Source organism: Protopterus annectens, chromosome 3.part1 (genome assembly GCF_019279795.1).
Source record: "Protopterus annectens isolate FY-2018-M chromosome 3.part1, PAN1.0, whole genome shotgun sequence".
Lineage (NCBI taxonomy): Eukaryota > Metazoa > Chordata > Ceratodontiformes > Protopteridae > Protopterus > Protopterus annectens.
The window spans coordinates 83,476,701-83,500,873 of record NC_056732.1 but is presented as its reverse complement, the minus strand read 5'-3'; the positions used below and the strand labels follow the sequence as shown (position 1 = coordinate 83,500,873).

Sequence of the window (24,173 nt, the reverse complement as noted above, 5' to 3'; positions counted from 1 at the left end):
CTCCCCATCTCTAAATGGAATGACCATGCTGGTGTTATGTCCACCTCCTCCTGTTTGTTTTTTGTTAGAAATTGTCTCACCACTGTAAAGCAATGGTTTGTATTTTGTCCCCTACCCTTCAACCATTATCTTGATGGTCCTTTCTAAAATTTTATTAGTGTAATCCCTGGCTTTGAACATGTCAGTAATACCTTCAACTTCACTTAAAAAAGCCTCTCTATTAGAACACATTCTTGCAGCTCTCACGAGCTGTCCTTTAAAATGTTTCTCTTGATGTGTAGGGGATGACAACTTTAAAAGTCTAAATAACTGTTGGAAAAGGTTTCTTTTCTATGTATTTTTGAAAGAGAGGTTTTACTAATCCTGTCTTTAGAAATTATCACACCCAGATAGCTGATACTTTCATCTGAATGGTGTGATGTAAATTGAAAATATGTACACAATTGATTAATAAATACTGAAAACCCCTCAAGGTCCATTTGGTCATCTTTCCAAAGAATAAAAATGTCGTCCAAAAAACAACAATATGTGAACCAATGCTGTGTATAAACACTGGTGAACACACTTCTTTTCCCAAGAATACAGGACCAAATTGGAGTAAATGGGGGCACATGCTGCCCCCATTCCCACCCCTTGGACCTGCCTATAATATTCCCCTTCAGATATGAAGTGGTTACTTGTAAGAATGTACTCCATGACTACCATGAGAAAAGTGATCATAGAATCATTCAATCTGGTTAATTCCCTAATGGCGTCAAAAAATAGGTCTAACCCTTCCCTATGGGGAATAGAAGTAAAAAGGTCTACTATGTCGATGGTGGAAAAAATACAGTTGTCGGAGAACCATCTTTCATTAATCTTAGACAAAAAGTCCCAAGAGTCAATTAATAGGTAGTCAACAGAAGCCACCAAATCTTTCAAGATTCTATGCACAAAAGTGCACAAAGAATAAGTCGAGCTGTTACGAGCTGATATAATAATCCTAGATGGGGGCTGTTGGATAGATTTGTGCAGTTTTAGAATAACAAAAGCTATGGGTATTAGAGGATGTTCTGTTTTCAAAAAGTTGTATAATTTCTCTGAAATAACATTCTGAAACAGGGAATCTTCCAAAAATAATTGCACCTTTCTATGTGCCAAAAATACCTCATTCTTCGATGAAACCTGGTGTTTATCACTGTCTGAAAATGCCATAGTAAGTTGTTTATTTAACAACTCTAATCCTCAATGATTTGTCAGAAAAATGCACATTTTACAAGGAACAGACAAAAAAAAGTGAGTCAAAAATCTAGATACCTACAGATTTCTGGATGGTTAATAAGTATACCTTGCACCCTAAACCTCCCTGGGGAGATGTCCTAAGGCTTTTTACTGAAAGAATTTTAAATTATCTGTATAAACTGGGCAATCTGTGAGTAGATGCAACCTTCAGAAAAATGTTGTGGATTAAAAAAGCCTCCTTTTGTGTATAAATTAGGATTTCTCAGTGATGTTTATAAAAGGCAGGCTGTCAAAAAAATATGAGTGGCACTTCAGTTGTAGCTTCCATTAAATTTAAAGTGAAATATCCATTGACATTCTAGGTCCTATATAGTGATCCTTGACTATAATATCCAGATGCAGTGTCTACCTTTAAGAAACTGAAAGACTTAATGACTGAGTTGTTTGAAAATGATGCTGTTAATATAGGACTGTGTGCAGTTATGTACAAATTTCATAATAATGTTTGGCCGGTCTGGCCTATAAAAAAAGGGTAAGTTTGCAGTTACATGTATGATATCCAAGGCACTGAAATGATGTTCATCTTTATGAAAGCATGAAGAGAGAAGTTAGCAGGTTGTGATGGACACTGACTCTGTCTGAGAAACTGGTCATAATGAATGGGCTGGCTAGTGGTATGGTTTATGGTATTCGATGATGGTCTTCCCTCTGGTTCTTTGCTGGTAAAGTCTCATCAACTAGCAATGCATTGAATTCCAAGTCTTGAGTGCAGTTGTTTTGTTCTGCTAAGTACGCATGTGTTGCAGAGTAGTTAAATGCAGCAAATGTGATGTGGCGAGTGTAACCATATAATATTGCATGCAGGCATTTACTTTTTAGAATGAAGTAGAATACAGTTGTGGCAATGGCAACAATGTTTGGACAGCTGATCTCATTGCTGCCAAGTACCAGGTACCAGTGGGCTCAGAAAAAATAATTCAGAGATGCTGTGTGAAAGGCTGTTTATTACCATATTCAGTGTGTTCAGATGAATCTTCTTTGCCTTTTAGAATGGAGTGGTTTGGTTTAATCAGCATAATGAATTATTGTAGCTATAATCCACATTCTGTGTGCTTGACTCACAGTACTGTCTACATCCAGATATCAGATGGCATCTTCTCACTTTGGCTTTTGGTAGATCTCAGGCCAGGTTAGCTCATTTTTGGTTTCTGCATGCTTTAGTGACTAGAAACAGTAGACATTCTTTCCATGCAGAATGCAGACCACTCCCTGGTAATATTTAAGGTTATCAGTATGAGTTACCTAGATAGAGACTTGTACTTGGGGCGGCACAGATCCTTTGCTGCATGAGAAAGCTAAGTGTCATATTATCACAGTGAGTTGTATGCCAGGTTAATGATACAAGGCCAAGTCTATATAAGGCAGACTTGAACTAGCTTTTCCTTAATATTCATATGGTGAGAAAGAAAACTATAAGGGTAGAAGGTGCAAAAGAAGATTTTGTTCTGGGTTGAGGTTTTAGATAAATCTGAATTTTGTCAAAAGATGCCTGTCAAACTATTGTTGGAAGTACGTGCAGAATCTGACAGAAGAGCTCAATTTCACCAGCAGACCCCTACAATTAAAGTGCTAAAAGATGTCAGTACAGACCCTGACAGAGAAGGGGCCATAGTTAATAATACACTAAGGGAAATAGGAACAAAAACAGAAGAAAGGACAGACAGGTCTCATACTATAGAAATGGGGGAACCTGAACAGAGTGCTAGTCAGTTTCCTGATGTAATAAAACATAGTCAGCCAGAAGTAGAAGCAAGATTCTAAAGGAAAAGTAGATAAAACTAATCCTGACTAAAAGAAAGGGAAGCAGTCAGCTCCCTTGGTAGAATAAAATTATTTTCATGAGCTGCCTTTTACAGTGGATGAACTAAATGTATTTATAAAAGAGAAGGCTACAGTCTCCACCTGACATGAGAAAACAGTGAAAAAGACTGACTTGGCAGAACTCCAGGCAAGAAATGCCAATATCAAGAAACCTCTTGGGATGACAATACACTAACAAGAGCAAGACAGAAAATAGAGAAAGTAGATGGGGAGCCAAAAGAACAGAATAAGCCTGCTACATGCTATTACTTTAAGATAAGTAAAGTCCTGCTACACAGCAAAGGCAGACAACGGATACTGAGCCAGTTAATATTTCCTACAGTCTAGATTAGAACACAGATGTATTTTGGTTGGTCATTCAGGAATGGACAAGACAAAAGCTAGAGTTCTGGGTAGAGGGTATTGGCTTTGTATTATGAAGGATATTTATTATTTCTGTGTTGCACAGTGTCAAAGGGCAGCTCCCAATCAAAAATTAAGAATCCGTTGATCCTGTTATACAGGTCACATTGAATGCATAACTATAGACTTTTTCTGGCAATTACTAATTATGCAACAAAACGTCTTGAGCCAGTACCCCTGTTAAAAGTCAGTGCAAAGTCCATAGCAAAAAAACATGTAAAACTCTTCTAAGGTAGGAATCCCTGAGTAATTCTTAATGACCATGGAATCCCATTCATGTTCACAGTAAGGCATGAACTTTGTCAGTGTTTTAAGGTAAAACAGCAATGGACATCTATAGAGCAACCTCAAAAAAAATGGATTGTTGAACGTTTTAACAAAATTTTAAGGTCTATCATATGAAAGGCCATACAGGCAGATGGAAAACACTAGCAACAGCTGCTGCCATATCTTCTCATTGCACTAACAAGTACCCCAAGCCTCAACTGGAATTACACTGCTTGAACTGCTATGTGGCAAACATTTCCAAGGCTTACTAGATATAAAGAAAGAACCATGGTAAGAGGAAACAGATCAGGGTGGTGCAGTGGTAGTATTGTTGCCTCACAGCAAGATGTTCTCCAGTTTGATTCTTGGCTGGGGTGCTTTCTGAGTGGAGTCTGTATGCCCTCCCTGTGTTTGTGTGAGTTTCCTCTGAGTACTCCAGTTTCCTCCCATGTTACAAAGACGTGTCTGGAGCATTTCTCCCCATGCCTCTGCTGAAAAATGGCTTTGTTCCATGTCGGACTTTCCCGATAAATAAAAAAATAAATCATTTAAATATGTGATACAGCATTTTATGAATCTTCAGGACAGGTTAATATCTGTAATAAGAGAAAACAAAGGCACAACAAAAAGTATATAATAGAAATGTTTATCTTACACAGTTCAAGCCACTGTTTAAAGCATGAACCTAGCAATGTGACATAACATTTTTGATGTTACATCCAAACCAAAGAGTAAAACATTCATACAGGTAAATCAGTCAATAAAAACTACAAGACAAACTTAGCCAAGCCAGAGTCTTTACTGAGCAAAACTTTAAATCTTCTGTAGTGAAGGCCCATGAAATATATGCAAATTGCCCCTTAGGAAAACATAACAGCATTTCAGCTATATGGTGCCTGAATGCCCAATACTTTTCACTTATTATTTTTAAGCCTCTCTGAGTACATTCAGGCCAATAGAACCAAACACCACTAGCTGTAGACATACATGATTTGGCCTCTATTTTTTGCCTCATCAGTACAGCAGAAGTAGATTGTTTGGCTATAATTTAGAAATACAAAGTTTATAGTCAATGCTGATATCCACAGATATTAGGGTGCCTGCAAAATATCCTTGCATCGCATACATTTTCTGAAACCATATAGAAAAATTGAAGTTGCTATAGTAATTGTAGTTGCCAGGGAAGTTAAATTTCCCACAGCATGTCCTGTAGATAAAATGAGGGAAATACAGAGTTTCAGAAGTGAGAAGAGAAAATAAACTGTACTCAGAAATAAGGACATAGTCTCAGAAGTGCCTTGTAAAACCAATTTAATTTAGCACTGACTAGAAACTGTGACAACATAAAAAGTAAACTTGAACCATACAGAACAGTTGACTTCCAAAGGCAAGCAGCTAGGGATAAAGTAAAGACAATGCTTAAACTTGGGATTATAGATCAAATCCAAAATGCGTGGAATAGTCTTGTTATAGTGGTGCTCAAGCCTGATGTGTCTCTGGGGCTTTGCTATGACTTCAGGAAGCTAAAAAGCATATCTAAATGTAATCTGTATCCCATACCCCAAGTAAAGAAACTGATTGAAAAATTGGGCAGGGTTGGGTTTCTAGACAATTTAGACTTAACAAAAAGCTATTCTCAAATCTGATTACCTACCCCAAGGTGCTAAGAAAAATTGGCATTTTGCAAACAAGATGAATTCTTCCACTTTGGAACTCTGCTTTTTTTTGTATCCATGGATTACTTGCAGTATTCCAGAGGCTAATAGACAAAATTATTTGATCGAATACCAGATATGCACCTGGCTACCTGGTTGCCATTGTAATAGCCTATGGAGATTAGGAAAGCCTTCCAATAAAGTTCATACCATTGTCAACTCTTTGCTTCAACTTGGATTGACAACTAAGCCAGCTAAATTTAAGAGAGGTATGGCAGAAGTCAACTATTTACCTAACTTGATAGGCCATGGAATAATGAAACCTCAGGCTGAAAATACTGAAGAAGTATGTCACTGGCCCACTCCAACCACTAAAATGCAAGTGGAAGCTTCTTTGGTCCTGGTTTGCTGTTAATGGAGTTTTGTTTCTGTTGTTGTCAGTACTGCTGGTCCCCTAACTGACCTGACTAAATGTAAAGATTCCTTGAAGAGAAGTGGACAAGTGAAGCAGAAGAAGCCATTGGACATGTGAAAGATATACTTTGTTCAGATCCCATTCTAATAGCCACACACTTTCTGAAACAATTATTAGTACACATCGATTCTTAATAAAGTTGAAATTCTCTACTTATCTGTTGAGCTAGAGTGTTAAACCATTAAATGGGTCTTTACCATCATAAATACTGCCTGTTGGGGAGGGAGTTTGTTCTTATTGCATCACATGCCCCTAGTGATTATACTGACAATACCATCCAAAATGTAGTCTTCATGGGCACTTATCCTCAAACCTTCAATTTTAAGATCACACTTTGGCCAGGCCACAGACATATGAATGCAGACAGCCTGTCCAAGGCATTCTTTTGAGGGAAATTAGTTGTTACCCTGTACAACGGATGGTATTTCATTTTATCTTTACAAGTACCTTCAAGCCATTAAAGTCAAATTATACTAGCTACTGCATGCATGTTTCAGCATTTTTATTGACCTCATCAGCCCAGCTTAAGTGGATTGTTTGGCTATACTTTAGAAACACATAATTTCAAATCGAGCTTACTACCTATAAACATTAAGGTGCCTAAAAAATATAATGAAGCCCCCTTCCCACCTTAAAAATCTATGCTAACCCTAACTGTAACCTTAACCCTTCTCCTAACCCATGCATGCAGGTTCCCTTAGAAAAGCTCCATCCATAACACAACACTGTCATTATTCAGACACATTTGAGCTCAATGTGTTTCAAGGTTATGGGTAGAACATTAGAAATGGAAATTTCTTTCCTTGTTTGTTGTACTGTATATTGCTCTGGTATGCTGTTGCTATAATGAATGGTCGTGTTTTTGTCAATGATTTCAGTGTCAATCATGAAACAGATTGACCATTCATTGTGTGTAATTTTATATATTTATATATCTACATCAATAAATCCATTTGTCCAAAAAATGGCATATGTTAAATTTATGTTTGGTACTTAGGATGTCTAACTCAACAGCAACCATTTTCATTTTTAACATAGGGATAATCTTTTATTTCCAGAGGTTGGAAAATGTCAGATACAAGAAAGAAGACAGTTAAGTGTAGTGTTCATCAGAAAGAAATACAATTTATTTAAATTTAGAGCCATATTGACTGCAGCGCTAATATAAATTGCAAACTTTCTAAAAGATCAATATGCACAGACAAGAAAGCATTGACTAACAATGATAAAAGTTAGTAGTTAATGGGGGACACTGGTGGTACTTTAATGCTGGTTGGTCAACTTATCCCCACAGATCCAGTTAACTGAATATTCTTTTTTTATTAGAAATTTTGTACAGTTCCTGGTTACATTGCTGATTTTGTGGGGGACTATTTCAGCAATGAATAAAAAATAAATATAGTATCACTGAAATTAGTTCCATGAAGACATAACTAAAGGGATGTTGGAGGAATGACTCACTCATATAGTTATGGTTAGACACAATATAGCCATTCATTTTCTGGACATTGTAATTCATCTTAGGGTGATGATGGGTAGTGCCTAACCTACTGAGCAACATGCATAAGGCGGGCATCAACCCCAGCAGGAATATCAATCCATAATATAATTTGTACTCACACACACACAAACATGCACACATACACACACAGCAAAAAACAAGAGGTGAAAGAGGGATTAAATTTATCCTGTAACTCAGTTGTTTATTTATTTAATAACTTACTCATCTATCATTTTCTTGTATGTATACTGTTTGCCTATTAAATTACGACATACATACATACAAATGCATTAAAATATTTGTTAATTGGGCAGGTATGCTCGTATGATGACCATTTCCGCTATCACCTGGGCTGAAGGCATCTGACAAGTGAAATAAGACAGCAGTCCTAATTAAACAGAATGAAGCATTAGCATTTCTATAGACATGTTAATATTGCTATATACAGTGGTGCTATATACAAATAGTAAACTGTCCTCATATTAAACAGCAAAAATATGGTATAATACGATTTTATGATAATGGTTACTGAATCAGGAATACGTGAGGTAACTTAGTGGTTACAGTAAGAACACAGTTTAACTTGACAGAGAGAAAGAGATCTGGGGTAAATAATAAGGAATGAGGAAGACATATGCAACCGTTATTAGTTCAGAAACGGCTTCTTTGTGCTTGAGCTGAGGGATGTGTGACAAAGCACTTGTAAAAGAAGCAATCACTAAGATTTTATATGTTAGGTTGTATGTTACTCCAAATGGAAAACCACACTTTGAGCAAGTTCTTTCGTAGTGTATAGGGTGACTACAGAAAGAACATTTTCTGTGTGTACTCTTAGGGAGAGGGTGTAGAAGTGTGTTGAGTACTTGATGGCAAGAGGTCAACAAAGGGTGCTTATGAGCTCAAATACAGTTACTGAAAAAGAAGAGTGTTTTCTTCAGGAACTGATAGAGTATTAGCAGAAAGTCCCTTGATGAGTAAAACTGTCTTCAAAGAATGATAAATAGTATGTAAAGTGTTATGTTTTAGTGGGCTGCAAAGTGTCCTTATTGGTAGAGCATATTCTAGTCTCAGTGTGAGAATGTTTCTGGCAGTGGCTGTATGTGAGTCAAGACTGAATAGACTGGTCAGTTTGTAAAAGATTTTCAGATTTGTGAGTACTTTCTATATGCTTGTGGAAACAGACAGAATGGTCAAGTTAAATGCAAAGGTATTTGTATGAAACTATAGCATTAATGCTGTGATCCAAAGGATGAGAAATGTGTGGTGGGAAAGAGGTGTGCAGTGTTTTGGCAGTTCAAAAAAAAAAGTTATTTTCTACTTACTTTCCTAGCTTTCCCTGTTATCAACCAGTGCCCATCCCCTGAAGAGGCAAGTACTCAATAACAAATGAACAAAATACAGCCAAACATCAAAACAAAATATACAACAGAAATTTGCAGTGACAAGCCTCAATGCACCCCCAAATAGGAGCTTTACTCCCCACACACTGCTTTACATAGTTAGACAGCCTCCCTACTAACAAAAAAAAAATGTCTAAAATGAAAATACTCTGCAAGGGTTAATTTATTATTTGATTATATTTTATAAATCATTTTCTGGGATTCGGAAAGAACTCCATTAGCTGCAGCAAGAGCTATTGTGAAATGATCTTGTTTCCATGATCTGGTATTTTGCACTTTGGAGACGTTAGTCACAATATCTTAGTTATTATTGACTGATTTGCACATCTCTCTATCACTTTTAACTACTTCACGTGTAGATCTGCACTTTTCTATGGTAGGTAACACTGACAGCCTATGCACCCCATTGGTACAGACAGCCCCCATTCACTTTCCCATACACAGAGACACAGTAAAACACATAAACATACACACAGCATGTAGCACATAGCTATCCCTGAGTTGTCAGAACATGCTAAAGTCTCCTTTTTTCCTATTCTCATAAATCAAGGATGATTACAATCAGTAATGACAGACTTTAGAGTTTCAGACCTCATATCCTTCAGTAAATTCATGTTAAATCAAAAGCTGTTATTCTAGTGATATTCTCTCCGCCATGATTGAGGAACACAGGATTTTGGTTATGTTCATTAAAATGAATCTCCAGGAGAAGCCATGTTACTAATTGCGTGGCTCCATAAATACCTTATCACAGACAGTTCTAGAGGAGAACTTGTGGCTCATTAGAATATCCCTGAAAAGCATTATTCGCATTTAGTGTGGCTGCAGGCGCAGCCCGCTGTGGTGTTGCACATCTTCACATAGCAACACCGTAGTAGGGCTGCTTCTGAATCAGAAATGATGATCATGAGATGTGGACCCCGTGTACATCTTCCAGTAACCTTTCTAAATGGGGGCCATTGTTTGCAGTTTGATTTTTATCGTCAGTTTTATGGACTTTATTTTTATCGCTGTTATCACTTCCTTATTGTTTTCTTCAGTTTTTTTATATTGCTTAATTGTATCTGTTTCGTTTCTGCTGTACACAGTGCTTTGTTTAATACCGCTTAAAGTTAATGTTGAAGTTGAAGGGAAAAGGCAGTAAAACTGCAAGTACTGTATTCTCACAGTCATAGTTTACTGATAACAAAATCTATATTTTGGGAAAAAGTAAAACCACAAATTTGGATAGAGGAAAATTACCATCCAACCAACTGACCAAAAAATGTCACACAACATAAATCATTTGCTACTAGCTTGTGCTTGCTAAACAATAGGCACAATTTAGGCAAAGTCACACTGTAGTAACTCTTTAAGCACAGTTCAGGTTATTCTTCATTTTGGTAGCATGAGATTATATATGCATAAAATAATTTTGAGTTAACTTTGAACCACATGGCAGCAGACTAAAGACAAGTGAAAGTATAATATGGCCAGTGATAGTTCTTTGGGGGACTCACGCTTCAATGTCAGCCATATGTCAGTGTCAGCAACAGAAGTTTCCAAAGTGGACTGTGATAGGCTTAGTGAGGGCAATTTTTTAAACTGACCAAACAAGTTATTGGATAAGCCTATGCATGAGATCTGATGAAAGAGGAGGTAGTAATTAATGATGTTAAATGCATGATTTACATAAACAGACGTAGAAAGCATAAGGCAGTGTGGTAAAGCAGATTTGGAAGAAACATGAAGAAGGCAAAAGGAGATAAGAATATTGATCCAAAAGATTGAGTGCTAGAATGCAGACCTGAAATAGGTGGGCATTATTATTGATGTAGGTAGGAGAGTGATTCTGAAAACATCAACTTGGGGACAGTTTATGTGGCCCCATATAAAAACAGGAAAAAAGGAGTTGATCATAATGATGATATTACTCTTTATCCACATTGTTATAAAAGTATTAATTAAGTAGCAAAAAGTAAGGCAGATGTAAAACTGAAATTTGGCTGAAAACTACATTGGGCATTATTAAGAATATGATAATAGCTTGTATTATACTCTTTCTCTCCCTCTTTCTCTCTCTCTCTCTCTCTCTCTCTCTCTACATATATATAGGTTTCTAGATAGGGTTGCAGTGGTTCTACAGTGCTGTGTTAAAGGAAGTCAATTACCTTTAAGCAGAGGAGTTGCTATTTTTGTTTTCTCTTTGGGGGATGATTGTTAGTATTTACAGACAGAACAGAGACTAATGTACACAAACTGAAGTGTTGTAAACAGGTACTGCAGCATTTCAGTTGTACTGACGATCCATTATCAGGTAGTGTTGAATAGACATACCTAATCTGCTTTTACAAAACTCTGTTATCTACCTTGTGTGGGTCTGTAGTATTAAAAATGAGCTCAGTTTTACATAAAAGAGGTATATGCTGCACTGAATAGTTGCAATAATAGCAAGTTTGCATGCACAATAAAATAGAAGGATTAGAGTCATAGAGCTACTAACCTAACTTCATTTTAATGTGACATAAGGATATGTGAACAGGGCTGACATAACTTATGACTTCTGCGTTATAATTTTTGTTGGTTGATTTGTGCATGCCTCATATTCCCTGATATGGCTGTGATTTCTACCTTCCACAGAGCCTCCACCTCCTATACTGCAAGATCCTCTGTGCCCAGGAGATCCAATCTACAGTGAGATAGCACCAGAGCCTGCATTTCCTCCCAAGAAAATGAGTACAGCTGGCAGACAATCCATGTCAACTATGGTCAGTAATTAGTGAATATAAATGTTTCTTTTATAACATCAATGTAATGTTGAACTATGATGCTTATTATTTGATGACAGAAAACTGTACTTGTCTTCTTGTGTTTTTTTTAGCAGTACTCATCTTCAGCTAAAGTGTTATGATGCACATAGATTTAGAAAGTTGATTTAGTTTTATACTAACAATGTGATCTGTTGTTAGCTCTAAGAAGGTTAGCACAAACAAGTCAAATACCAAGACAGTATCAAATATATGACTTAGGATACTCTTTCTGTACTGATTAAAAGGGCATAAACCATCTCTGGCTTTGCAAAACAAAGAAACAAGAGTGGAATTCTGGTACTGGAAGAAACAAAAACTAAGAACAGCAACACAACCAGTAACTCAGTCATGAGCCTCACTGCACTTTGCAGGATGCTTTTAATGTCAAAAATAAAGTTAAAGACATCCGCAATTTAGTGCTTTCGTCTTTGCTACGGAGACATCGTCAGAAGTTAGAATGCAACACATGCAAGGCCACAAAGGACATGCAACAAGGTAAATACACCTCTTGAAATCAACCAACTTCTGCAGACATCAGTGCCAAGCAGAAAATCAAAATAAACACCATAAAAGTCAAATAAATGCACATTTTGCACCTGAACCAAAAAGTAAAATAAAATAAAATAAAAAGTTAACCAAAGTACATCATAATCTACTGGCCCTCCTTTTTAATTCACTGCGAATAGAAATACTGTCATTCAAACTGGAAAGATGGTAGCATCTAGCTTTAGCAGCCAGAGCATTTCCCAGTGAAACAGATTGTTCTGCCAGTCACCTGCACATTGACGAATCTGCATTTGTTCAAGAACCAAAAGGTTAAACTTAATAAAACCCGCACACCCAATGGAATGTACGGCCAGTGCACTTTCCTGATCTTTACTCTGAATATTGAACACATGCTAAAATACGCTTATTTAAAGAGTCTTTACTTTTTCCTACATAGAGATGAGCATGCAGCCAGATATACCGCTCTTCTTGAAAAACAATTAAAAAGTGTTACTACCCAAAAGTGTCCAAGTTACTTAAAAGGGTTTCATTACAGCAAACATTTATATAAGGACACTGATGGCAATACCCACATTTCCTAGTAGGTAGTATTCTCTTAGAATGATCACTGGCGTTCTCCAACAGAGATTTAATGTTAGATTTGTTGTTGTAAGTGAAAGATGGCAACGATAGAAAAAGTTGCCTAATATTTTCATCACATTGTAGCATATACCAGTTCTTGTACATGATCTTTTCAATGTTTTTAGCATCTAAGGTGTAATGCAAAACCATGTTCAGTTGCCCATCAAAGCTTTTAGAATTGTTTTTCTTATCTATCTGATTCAACCGACTTTTAATGATAGGAGAGTATTTGTTGTTTCTCTCAACCGACATCTCATTCCTAATGGAATCTATGAGTGCTGCTAGATATCCACAATCCAGAAACATCGATCTTAAAAAGTCGGGTTGTTCAAGACAAATTGTATTATCAGATGTCAACCATGATGTTCTAATAAATTGACTTTCACCATCCTCCTCTTTTAATGGAGGTGGTGGCAACTAGTAAAAAAGAGAAAAGTATTGCAGTAAGTGGGCTTCCTGAAAATAATTTAAATTCATCATTTAGTTCTTTCCTGATATCAATATCCAGATAATTAATCTGGTCAAGTTTGCAAGAGAATGTGAACATGAGAAAATTAGTACTTTCTTGGTAACTGTGAAATAAAAACATCAAGTTCATCAACAGTTCTTTCCCAAATTATGAGCAAATTATCCAAGTATATGAAATAGAAGCACATTTTTGAAACAGGGAGAGTTTAAAAAGTAAATCAAGTTCACATTTTAAAAGGACAGCATTTGCAAACATGGGGGCCCATGCAGCCCTCATGGCTGCTCCAAGAGTCTGTTTGAAAAATTCCACTTCAAACATCAAGAAGTTATTATGTAACACCAAGTCCATGAACTCAGTAACCAACTTGTTGTCAGTCTCGGAGAGTAGGTCAAACTGTGTTATGATCTCACCAAAGCATTCAAGTCCCACGTCATAGGGTAGTACAGTAAATAAATTGTATATATCACAGGTGACCAACACGTAGGCCAATATTCTCCTCAGCTTTTCCAAGAGATCCCATGAGTCTCTTACAATATGCGGGAAAGAGACAAAAAGATTCAATTTCTGATGAATAAAATTGCACAGGGGCTCCGTGACTGACCCACTGGGAGAAACAATCTGGCGTAAAGGCGGATTAGAGGTATTGGAGTGGATTTTGGGGATGCCAAAAATCTTTGGAATAAAAAGAAAATCCATCCTAAGAAAAACATAAAACCTTGTAAAATCTTGTCAAAAAGCAGTAACTCATCAAGAGCCATTTTGATAGCTCTATAAACTACATTAATTTCATTAATGGAAACAGCACTGTAAACATTGTCATCATTCAAAAGATTAAACATGAGCCCTCAATAGTCCACATAATCCATAATAACCAGACCCCCCCACCCTTGTCTGGTTTCATACATCCAGTGTTATGATTGTTAGTGAATTGTTGCAGAAGCTCCTTTTCTTGGACTGAAAGGTTAAAAATTGTTTAGTATTACTTTGCAACACAGTTCTAATTTTCCTTTCATATTGCTTCTCAAACATAATAATAGTAGGGTGCAAAGGAGGATTAGCTGTACTCTTCCTTTTGAATTTCTTAGGAGTATTGCTACTGCCTTCATCCCCAAAGATTATTTGGAAATTACTTTCTGGTAAGAGTATCCTCCACCCTGGCCCTGGTAGAAGGTGTGAATTTGAACGATTTCAAAAACAAACTGTGGTGCTGAGGGCCATTTACCATTTCAGTAAAATTATTTATGTGATAACCAAAAAATGAAGTAATATTAACAGTACCTGGAAGAGTAGCTGTGAGTTCACTATCAAGAGAACCTGTAGTTACCATTGCTGATTCCGATTCATGTGACCTTTCCTATTCCATGACTTCTTGGTCTTGCAGTAAGGATGAGAGTTCCCTGACTGGTGGGTGTTGGAGTGGCACTTGCTGGCCAACCTCTCTGACTTTCTTAGTGGAGCTTTCGCAACAAGGACATAAGAGTGAGCTGTTTCCATATGGTTATTGGCGTAGAAAGGCTCCACAAGGTTGTTCTTATTAGTTGAACCTGGCTTTATTAAGTTTAACTTCCTAGTTCTTGAACAAATGCAGATTCTTCAATATGCAGGTGACTGGCTGAACTAACTGTTTCACCAGGAAATACTCTGGCTGCTAGAGCTGGATGTTACCACCTTTCCTGGTTTGAATGACAGTATTTCTATCAGCAGTGAATTAAAAAGGAGAGCCAGTAGATTATGATGTACTTTGATTAACTTTTTATTTTATTATATTTTATTTTACTTGTGGGTTCAGGTGCAAAATATGCATTTATTTGACTTTTATGGTGTTTATTTTGATGTTTTCCTTTGCACTGATGTCTGCCGAAGTTGGTTGATTCCAAGAGGTGTGACTACCTTGTTGCATGTTCTTAAATGGCCTTATGTATGTTGCATTCACAGTTCTGATGATGTCTCTGTAGTAAAGACAAAAATGCTAAACTGTGGCTTTTTTTAACTTTATTTTGACATTAAATGCCATCTTCACTCTCTTCCTACAAATCTCTCCTTTTCGCTACAATTAATGCCCAAAACCTATGCAACAAACTACCCAACTTTCATGCCTGGCTCTCCCATAACCAATCATCCCCCCAACTATAGAATCATGTGAAATGACAGAACCCAAAAGAAAGGTGGTGGAGTAGCCCTACTTTTCTCCTCATCTCTAACAGTGACCCCCTACATTAACCCTATACCCCAATTTGCCACAGCCAAACTAACGCTGGCCCTTCTAAAGATTAACAACCACAAAAACATATGCAAAGCTTCCTATATATTCCACCTGGAAACAGCATCCCTATTCTTGAAGATATTCTCTTTGGTTCTCATCTAACATAAGTAATGAAACAATACTCCTAGGTGATGTTAACATTAACTGGACTTCTATTCTCTCATCTACTACTACTCAGAACATAAATATATTCAATTTCACCCAACTAATTAACTCTCCTACCAGACCTAATAAAGACAACTCTTTAGGCAGTATTTTGACTGGATATTAATATCTCACCCCAAAAATATTTCATATAGTGGGACCTTACCTGACTCCCTTAGTGATCATATTCCTGCCTTTGCATGTCATTCACCTTCCTCTATCCATCTACAACATAATTATATCCCAACCCATACCCCATACCTTGCAACTGTACTGAATTCCTTGGTGAATACTGGTTTTGAGGGCAAAATATTGGGGTGCCACAAATCCCCAAATCTCCCCTTTAATTTCTGAATTTCCCAGGTTATTTTGAAGGTTTTTGGATGAGTTTGTTCCTGGTCGTGCGCGATGACGTCAGCTTCATAAATCAGAGCCATTTGTTAATTTAATTTAACTTGCTGCTGCAGAGTCAACCGGCCCATGTATCTTTCTTCCTCCAGGTAAGAAAAACTGTAACTGGCTGCATATCTGTGAGAGAAACGGCAGAGTCTGACCAGCCCACATACCTTTCTTTCTTTCTTCCAAGTAAGGTATAAACTATAACTGGTTGCATAAGAATCTGCAGCTGTTTTATTTTGTACTTAACTTGTCTTGAGAAATGGGATGGCAGTGGTACTTTGCTTTCACAGCATAGTTAACTTGTCTTATGGAAACAAGAAACTGTAGAATCTGCAGAGTCTGCAGCTTGCATACTTGTCTTACAGCATAGTTTGTTATGGAAACTGTGATGCCCTGCACTCCTGAAATTGACTGGAACTCCCCAACTACCTCTTTTACATTCAACTTTCTACTGCCCGTAAACTCATCTTCAAGCCCGCCAACTGCCCCTCCCTTTCCTCTGTCCTTACCCTGCATCTTCCTGACAGATCACTCAGGGCCAAAAATCAGAATGTCCTTGAAGTGCACAAACCCACACATACTTCAGAGCAACTTCTATTGTCAGTCTCCCTAGCACACAAATGTAACTCAATTCAACCCCACATCTGAATTACCCAGAACCACTCTAGTTTTAAGGCTTTGCTTTATTTCTACCTCTCTTCTAACTGGGAATGCTCCTGCTCTCTCCTTTCCTAACTTCTGCCTACTTGACACCTACTTCCTTCAAGCTTTCTTTCACAAATTCAACCTAACACTTGCTATGTTCTTCTTACCACCCTCTTATAATTTATCTTACAATACTAACTGCCATTATCTCTTATGTGGTATAGGCATTTTCATGTCTTGAACTGCAGAATGCTTTGTTATCCCATGTATTCTCAGAATACTTTGGTATGGCATATACCACAGAATGCTCTGTTATTATTATTATTACTGTGTCAAACTGTTTCTGTTACTTTTAAATCATGGAATATTTTTGTTAGCTTTCATTAGTTTTAACAAATGTAAAATAAATAAATAAATAAATGACATATTGTAATATTGTACATGGAGCTTTTGTCCCCGAGACTCCATTGAAAAAGGGCTCGTTTTGGCCCAGTGGACTTTCCCGGTTAACAAAATGCAAATAAATTAAACGATCCCATGATGAGTATTGAGGCTCATGGATGGCTTACTGGTTGTTTTGCTGTTCCATCTCTGACTTTGCCATCAATGCCTTGAACTTAGTAATCTAAGTTAAACTGTACCGAGTAACAAATACATATTTATTGTGTGATTCAGAAGTACTTTTTAAGTATGTGATATGTGCTGCTGTCTTTTTGCAAAGCTATATTACTATGGAGTAAGTCAGTCACAATAAAAATACAACTCCACAAATCTCATTTGTAGCAAAAGAGGAAGTCATTTACCTTACTATATTAACTGTTTGGAATAGAAACAGACATACATAACTTGTTTAGATAAAACATATTTCTGCTGAACAAAGACCACATAGTCTGATCTTAATCTGATACTTCCAGGAAGGCATTAATTACTGAAGCAAGGCAGAAAGTATCTTATAACTTCTGAAATTGTTTCATCAGATTGCATTTGTTGGTTGTCATGGAGATGGCTTTGTAAGACATGCTTTGTGGAGCAAGCATTGCATTTGTTAGGTCCTTATGTAAATGTCTTCATCTGAGTTTTCTAGTTTGTAAAAGTGAGTTTTGCACTGACAGCCTTTCCTAAGACCTAGCTCAGTAAATACATTTAATGACTTGGCTTAGGACAGGCATACAACCATTACATTACACTTTGTTTAGTTCATAGGTTCATAGGTAGGTACTAGGCTATCAGCCCTAGGGCCCATATAAGCTTAGCCAAACAATGTACCCTGGCTTTCGCCACCCAATAAAATTATTTTCCTGTGCTCCTGTCGAGCAGAGCCACAGAAGTGATCCCCGTGAATTTCCCATTTTTAAAGCATACCAAATACAAAACATAACCCCACGGGGTTTAAGATGCAAGATACAGCCATTAGTGGCCAATCCAGATGAGACTTTAATGAAAGAGTGGCAGAAAGCACAACAAGAAGCGATGGCCAGGGTTAATATACTCTCAGCCTATTATGAGAGAACTATCAAAACAATATTGAGCAGGTGGAAAAAACTTGCCACTCACTTAAACATCATGAAGGGACCAATACTTTTCAGGATTGTCTAAACAAGTTGGCCAAGGAGGTCTCCACTTTGGAGAATAGTCTAAAAAGTAGGAAACTTCACAAGTTTTCGTGACAAAGAGGACTACCTTAAGGGTAGACAATTTGAATCACAGAAGGGTGTCAGGTTTGCCCAAGGCACTAGACATGTGCCTTCTAATCGAAAGAAAAGACCTAGATCTATTCTTAAGAAAGCGGGCTCAAATTATATCACATCTGGGAGGAATCTTCCACTACAGATACAGACATCTCCACAGTTGGGGACTCTCCAAATGCCAAAAGGGTAGAACATCACCACACCCTTTAGGGGTAAGAAACATAGAGCCGAAGAAAACACAGGGTTACAAGTCTGGAAGAACTTTTCATGACAGTGATAAAATAAATCAATACTATACAAATGTACACAATATTTCCAAACATGTTTTAACTGAGGAACAACAAGCACTTTTGAATAAAGGACTCGGTTTTATCCCAGGTTTCTTTATTGATGAGAGCACTTTTGTATCTGACATTTTAGATTTTGTAGAAAGATTAATCTAAAAATATTTTTCAGCAGCAGGATCAACATACAGACACTCAAAGATCAACTGAATTTAAATTTCATAAATCCACTTTCACACCCCCAATGGACAAGTATGTCTCAGTGTTTCAACAGGCTGTTCTCAAAGATTTACATTTCCATTACAGCTCTCAGACATTATGCATAATAACATTTCCAAACAGGAACAGCTTGCTCTCACACAACTCAAAACAACCAAGATATTGTAATCATTCCAGCAGATAAAGGGAGTGCGGTTGTGGTTATGGACAATGATTACTATTTGTATGAAACAAATAGACAATTATCAATCACCACCACTATATGAAGATGGATATTGATCCAACATCTGGATTTAAAATGAAATCATGGTATTTCTGGAAGAGGCAGTAGAAAATGGTATTATTTCAGAAAAGACTAAGAAACATCTTACAGTTAAAGATCCTGCCAAACAATATCTATACCTTCTACCCAAGATTCATAAATCTTTGGAACAACCACCGGCAGACCAATTGTATCGGGCATTGGCTCACTACGAACCCCTTTCAGCCTTTCTCACGAAAAGCTGAAACCATTGCTGAAATTTATTCGTGCCAGAATACAGGACACCACCGAATTTCTGAATATAGTCACCGACACACAGTTGGATTCGGATTGGCTCATGTGCACTTTGGACGTTTCTTCTTTATATACCAGCATCCCTCATTGGGCTGGCCTGATGGCATTGGAATTTTGGCTACAAAAGCTGATTTATACCCTCCAGGAATGAATACACTAATATTATGCATGGAACACATCTTGACCAAAATGTATTCTATTTCCAACAGAATTGCTACTGGCAATTACAGGGAACAGCCATGGGAGCCTCCTTGGCCCATATATGCGGATTTGTTTATGGGATACATAGAGGACACCATTATATATGAACACATGCACAATATATATTTACCAGAAATCGACATTTGGAGGAGATACCTGGGCGACTGTTGGATGGTTTGGAAAGGAGGACAGGAATATCTAATTGAATTTTGGAATACCTTAATGGCAATATTTGGGGATTGAATTTACGGAAGAACATCATCTCAATGAGATTAATTTTTGGATGTCCATCTCAAAAGACAGATGGACAACACATTATCAACATCTATACATAGAAAATTTCCCCAGTATAATACTCTCCTACATGCCAAAAGTTTTCATCCAAAACATATTACAAAAAACATTCCAAAATCTCAATTTATGAGAATAAGAAGAATATGTTCCTCACATGAAGATCTTATCACATATCAAGAAGACCTAACCAACAGATTTTTGTCCAGAGGGTACTCACCAGAAATCATAAACTCAGCAGTGTATACCTGTAATTCCATACCTAGAGAATCCTTATTGGAATATAAGAAGGGAAGGCTAAAGATGATTCCGATGTATGCAGATTGGTCACTACTTATGGCCGTAACAGCAAAATCTTATCAACATTGTCAATAACCACTGGAATATACTCAACTCGCACCCCCTCTTAGAAAATTACTTAGGAGAACGTTGCTACTTCTCCTATAGAAAGGGGAAATCCCTTTGCAGCCACTTTTCCCATTACAAAAAACCATCCAAAATCAAGCAGGACAAATTTACACAAAGGACACTTACTGGGGACAAGTTGATTGGGAACTTCCCTGTGGCCATTGCAGCTTTGCAATTACATTTTCAAAACTATGAGCTTTACCAGCAAAAACACGAGTCAGGTATATGACATCAACTTCTTCGGAAATTGTAGTTCTGACTGGATAATTTATCTAGCCACCTGCACATGCCAGGCATTTTACATCGGCCAGACATCCAGGCAGTTCCGCATTAGAATTTCGGAGCACTTGGGGGACATCAGAAACCACAGAATGACCAATGCACTGTATAAACACTCAACCAAACATTTAAATGCACGATTTACTTTTACTATCATTGATCGCATTGTGGGGGATCGTACCTTTAAATCAGGATGGTATATGACATCAACTTCTTCGGAAATTGTAGTTCTGACTGGATAATTTATCTAGCCACCTGCACATGCCAGGCATTTTACATCGGCCAGACATCCAGGCAGTTCCGCATTAGAATTTCGGAGCACTTGGGGGACATCAGAAACCACAGAATGACCAATGCACTGTATAAACACTCAACCAAACATTTAAATGCACGATTTACTTTTACTATCATTGATCGCATTGTGGGGGATCGTACCTTTAAATCAGGATGGCATGACATTCTTAATACAAAGGAAAGAAGGTGGATTATTAAACTAGGGGGACTTTTTCCCCCAGGACTAAATGATAAATTATAAGTTTGCAGTAAGTAATTTTATTCTTATTGTATAACATTACATTTTCTATTCTTTTGTTTTCTTAATTCAATAATTTTTTCCATACAGGAGTTTTGTCTCATCTTGGTATACCAGCATATGGGCGGATTATTATTTTACCATGTTTTTTTGTGACAATTCACTATTACAACATATACTTCATTAATTACAGGAAATGATGTCACAAATTTTAAAAAAATTCCACAGCTATATAAGGGCCTCTTGTAAATTCATTGAAGTATTACTGAGGAAAGCTTTTAGCTGAAACCGGTCTAATCACCAGCTTTTTGAAGTTTAAAATAAACTTTTTTGTTTGACTCTCCAAGGTGCTGGCATTTCTGTTTTTTGGATCATGTTCTTAAATGGCCTTATGTATGTTGCATTCACAGTTCTGATGATGTCTCTGTAGTAAAGACAAAAATGCTAAACTGTGGCTTTTTTTAACTTTATTTTGACATTAAATGCCATCTTCACTCTCTTCCTACAAATCTCTCCTTTTCGCTACAATTAATGCCCAAAACCTATGCAACAAACTACCCAACTTTCATGCCTGGCTCTCCCATAACCAATCATCCCCCCAACTATAGAATCATGTGAAATGACAGAACCCAAAAGAAAGGTGGTGGAGTAGCCCTACTTTTCTCCTCATCTCTAACAGTGACCCCCTACATTAACCCTATACCCCAATTTGCCACAGCCAAACTAACGCTGGCCCTTCTAAAGATTAACAACCACAAAAACATATGCAAAGCTTCCCTATATATTCCACCTGGAAACAGCATCCCTATTCTTGAAGATATTCTCTTTTGGTTCTCATCTAACATAAGTAATGAAACAATACTCCTAGGTGATGTTAACATTAACTGGACTTCTATTCTCTCATCTACTACTACTCAGAACATAAATATATTCAATTTCACCCAACTAATTAACTCTCCTACCAGACCTAATAAAGACAACTCTTTAGGCAGTATTTTTGACTGGATATTAATATCTCACCCCAAAAATATTTCATATAGTGGGACCTTACCTGACTCCCTTAGTGATCATATTCCTGCCTTTGCATGTCATTCACCTTCCTCTATCCATCTACAACATAATTATATCCCAACCCATACCCCATACCTTGCAACTGTACTGAATTCCTTGGTGAATACTGGTTTTGAGGGCAAAATATTGGGGTGCCACAAATCCCCAAATCTCCCCTTTAATTTCTGAATTTCCCAGGTTATTTTTGAAGGTTTTTTTGGATGAGTTTGTTCCTGGTCGTGCGCGATGACGTCAGCTTCATAAATCAGAGCCATTTGTTAATTTAATTTAACTTGCTGCTGCAGAGTCAACCGGCCCATGTATCTTTCTTCCTTCAGGTAAGAAAAACTGTAACTGGCTGCATATCTGTGAGAGAAACGGCAGAGTCTGACCAGCCCACATACCTTTCTTTCTTTCTTCCAGGTAAGGTATAAACTATAACTGGTTGCATAAGAATCTGCAGCTGTTTTATTTTGTACTTAACTTGTCTTGAGAAATGGGATGGCAGTGGTACTTTGCTTTCACAGCATAGTTAACTAGTCTTATGGAAACAAGAAACTGTAGAATCTGCAGAGTCTGCAGCTTGCATACTTGTCTTACAGCATAGTTTGTTATGGAAACTGTGATGCCCTGCACTCCTGAAATTGACTGGAACTCCCCAACTACCTCTTTTACATTCAACTTTCTACTGCCCGTAAACTCATCTTCAAGCCCGCCAACTGCCCCTCCCTTTCCTCTGTCCTTACCCTGCATCTTCCTCACAGATCACTCAGGGCCAAAAATCAGAATGTCCTTGAAGTGCACAAACCCACACATACTTCAGAGCAACTTCTATTGTCAGTCTCCCTAGCACACAAATGTAACTCAATTCAACCCCACATCTGAATTACCCAGAACCACTCTAGTTTTAAGGCTTTGCTTTATTTCTACCTCTCTTCTAACTGGGAATGCTCCTGCTCTCTCCTTTCCTAACTTCTGCCTACTTGACACCTACTTCCTTCAAGCTTTCTTTCACAAATTCAACCTAACACTTGCTATGTTCTTCTTACCACCCTCTTATAATTTATCTTACAATACTAACTGCCATTATCTCTTATGTGGTATAGGCATTTTCATGTCTTGAACTGCAGAATGCTTTGTTATCCCATGTATTCTCAGAATACTTTGGTATGGCATATACCACAGAATGCTCTGTTATTATTATTATTACTGTGTCAAACTGTTTCTGTTACTTTTAAATCATGGAATATTTTTGTTAGCTTTCATTAGTTTTTAACAAATGTAAAATAAATAAATAAATAAATGACATATTGTAATATTGTACATGGAGCTTTTGTCCCCGAGACTCCATTGAAAAAGGGCTCGTTTTGGCCCAGTGGACTTTCCCGGTTAACAAAATGCAAATAAATTAAACGCATCCTGCGATGAGTATTGAGGCTCATGGATGGCTTACAGGTTGTTTTGCTGTTCCATCTCTGACTTTGCCATCAATGCCTTGAACTTAGTAATCTAAGTTAAACTGTACCGAGTAACAAATACATATTTATTGTGATTCAGAAGTACTTTTTAAGTATGTGATATGTGCTGCTGTCTTTTTGCAAAGCTATATTACTATGGAGTAAGTCAGTCACAATAAAAATACAACTCCACAAATCTCATTTGTAGCAAAAGAGGAAGTCATTTACCTTACTATATTAACTGTTTGGAATAGAAACAGACATACATAACTTGTTTAGATAAAACATATTTCTGCTGAACAAAGACCACATAGTCTGATCTTAATCTGATACTTCCAGGAAGGCATTAATTACTGAAGCAAGGCAGAAAGTATCTTATAACTTCTGAAATTGTTTCATCAGATTGCATTTGTTGGTTGTCATGGAGATGGCTTTGTAAGACATGCTTTGTGGAGCAAGCATTGCATTTGTTAGGTCCTTATGTAAATGTCTTCATCTGGAGTTTTCTAGTTTGTAAAAAGTGAGTTTTGCACTGACAGCCTTTCCCTAAGACCTAGCTCAGTAAATAC

General features: G+C 37.2%; 1 protein-coding gene across 2 annotated transcripts in view; it reads left to right on the top strand.

Moving 5' to 3' along the window:
• Positions 1-24,173, top strand: part of LOC122798011 (fer-1-like protein 6) — a 1,810,759-nt gene that overhangs the window by 1,271,624 nt on the left and 514,962 nt on the right. For both annotated transcript variants that reach the window (XM_044066595.1, XM_044066597.1), the window contains exon 26: positions 11,422-11,549. In XM_044066595.1, coding sequence (XP_043922530.1) covers positions 11,422-11,549 — 128 coding nt within the window. The remainder of the gene's footprint in view (positions 1-11,421; positions 11,550-24,173) is intronic.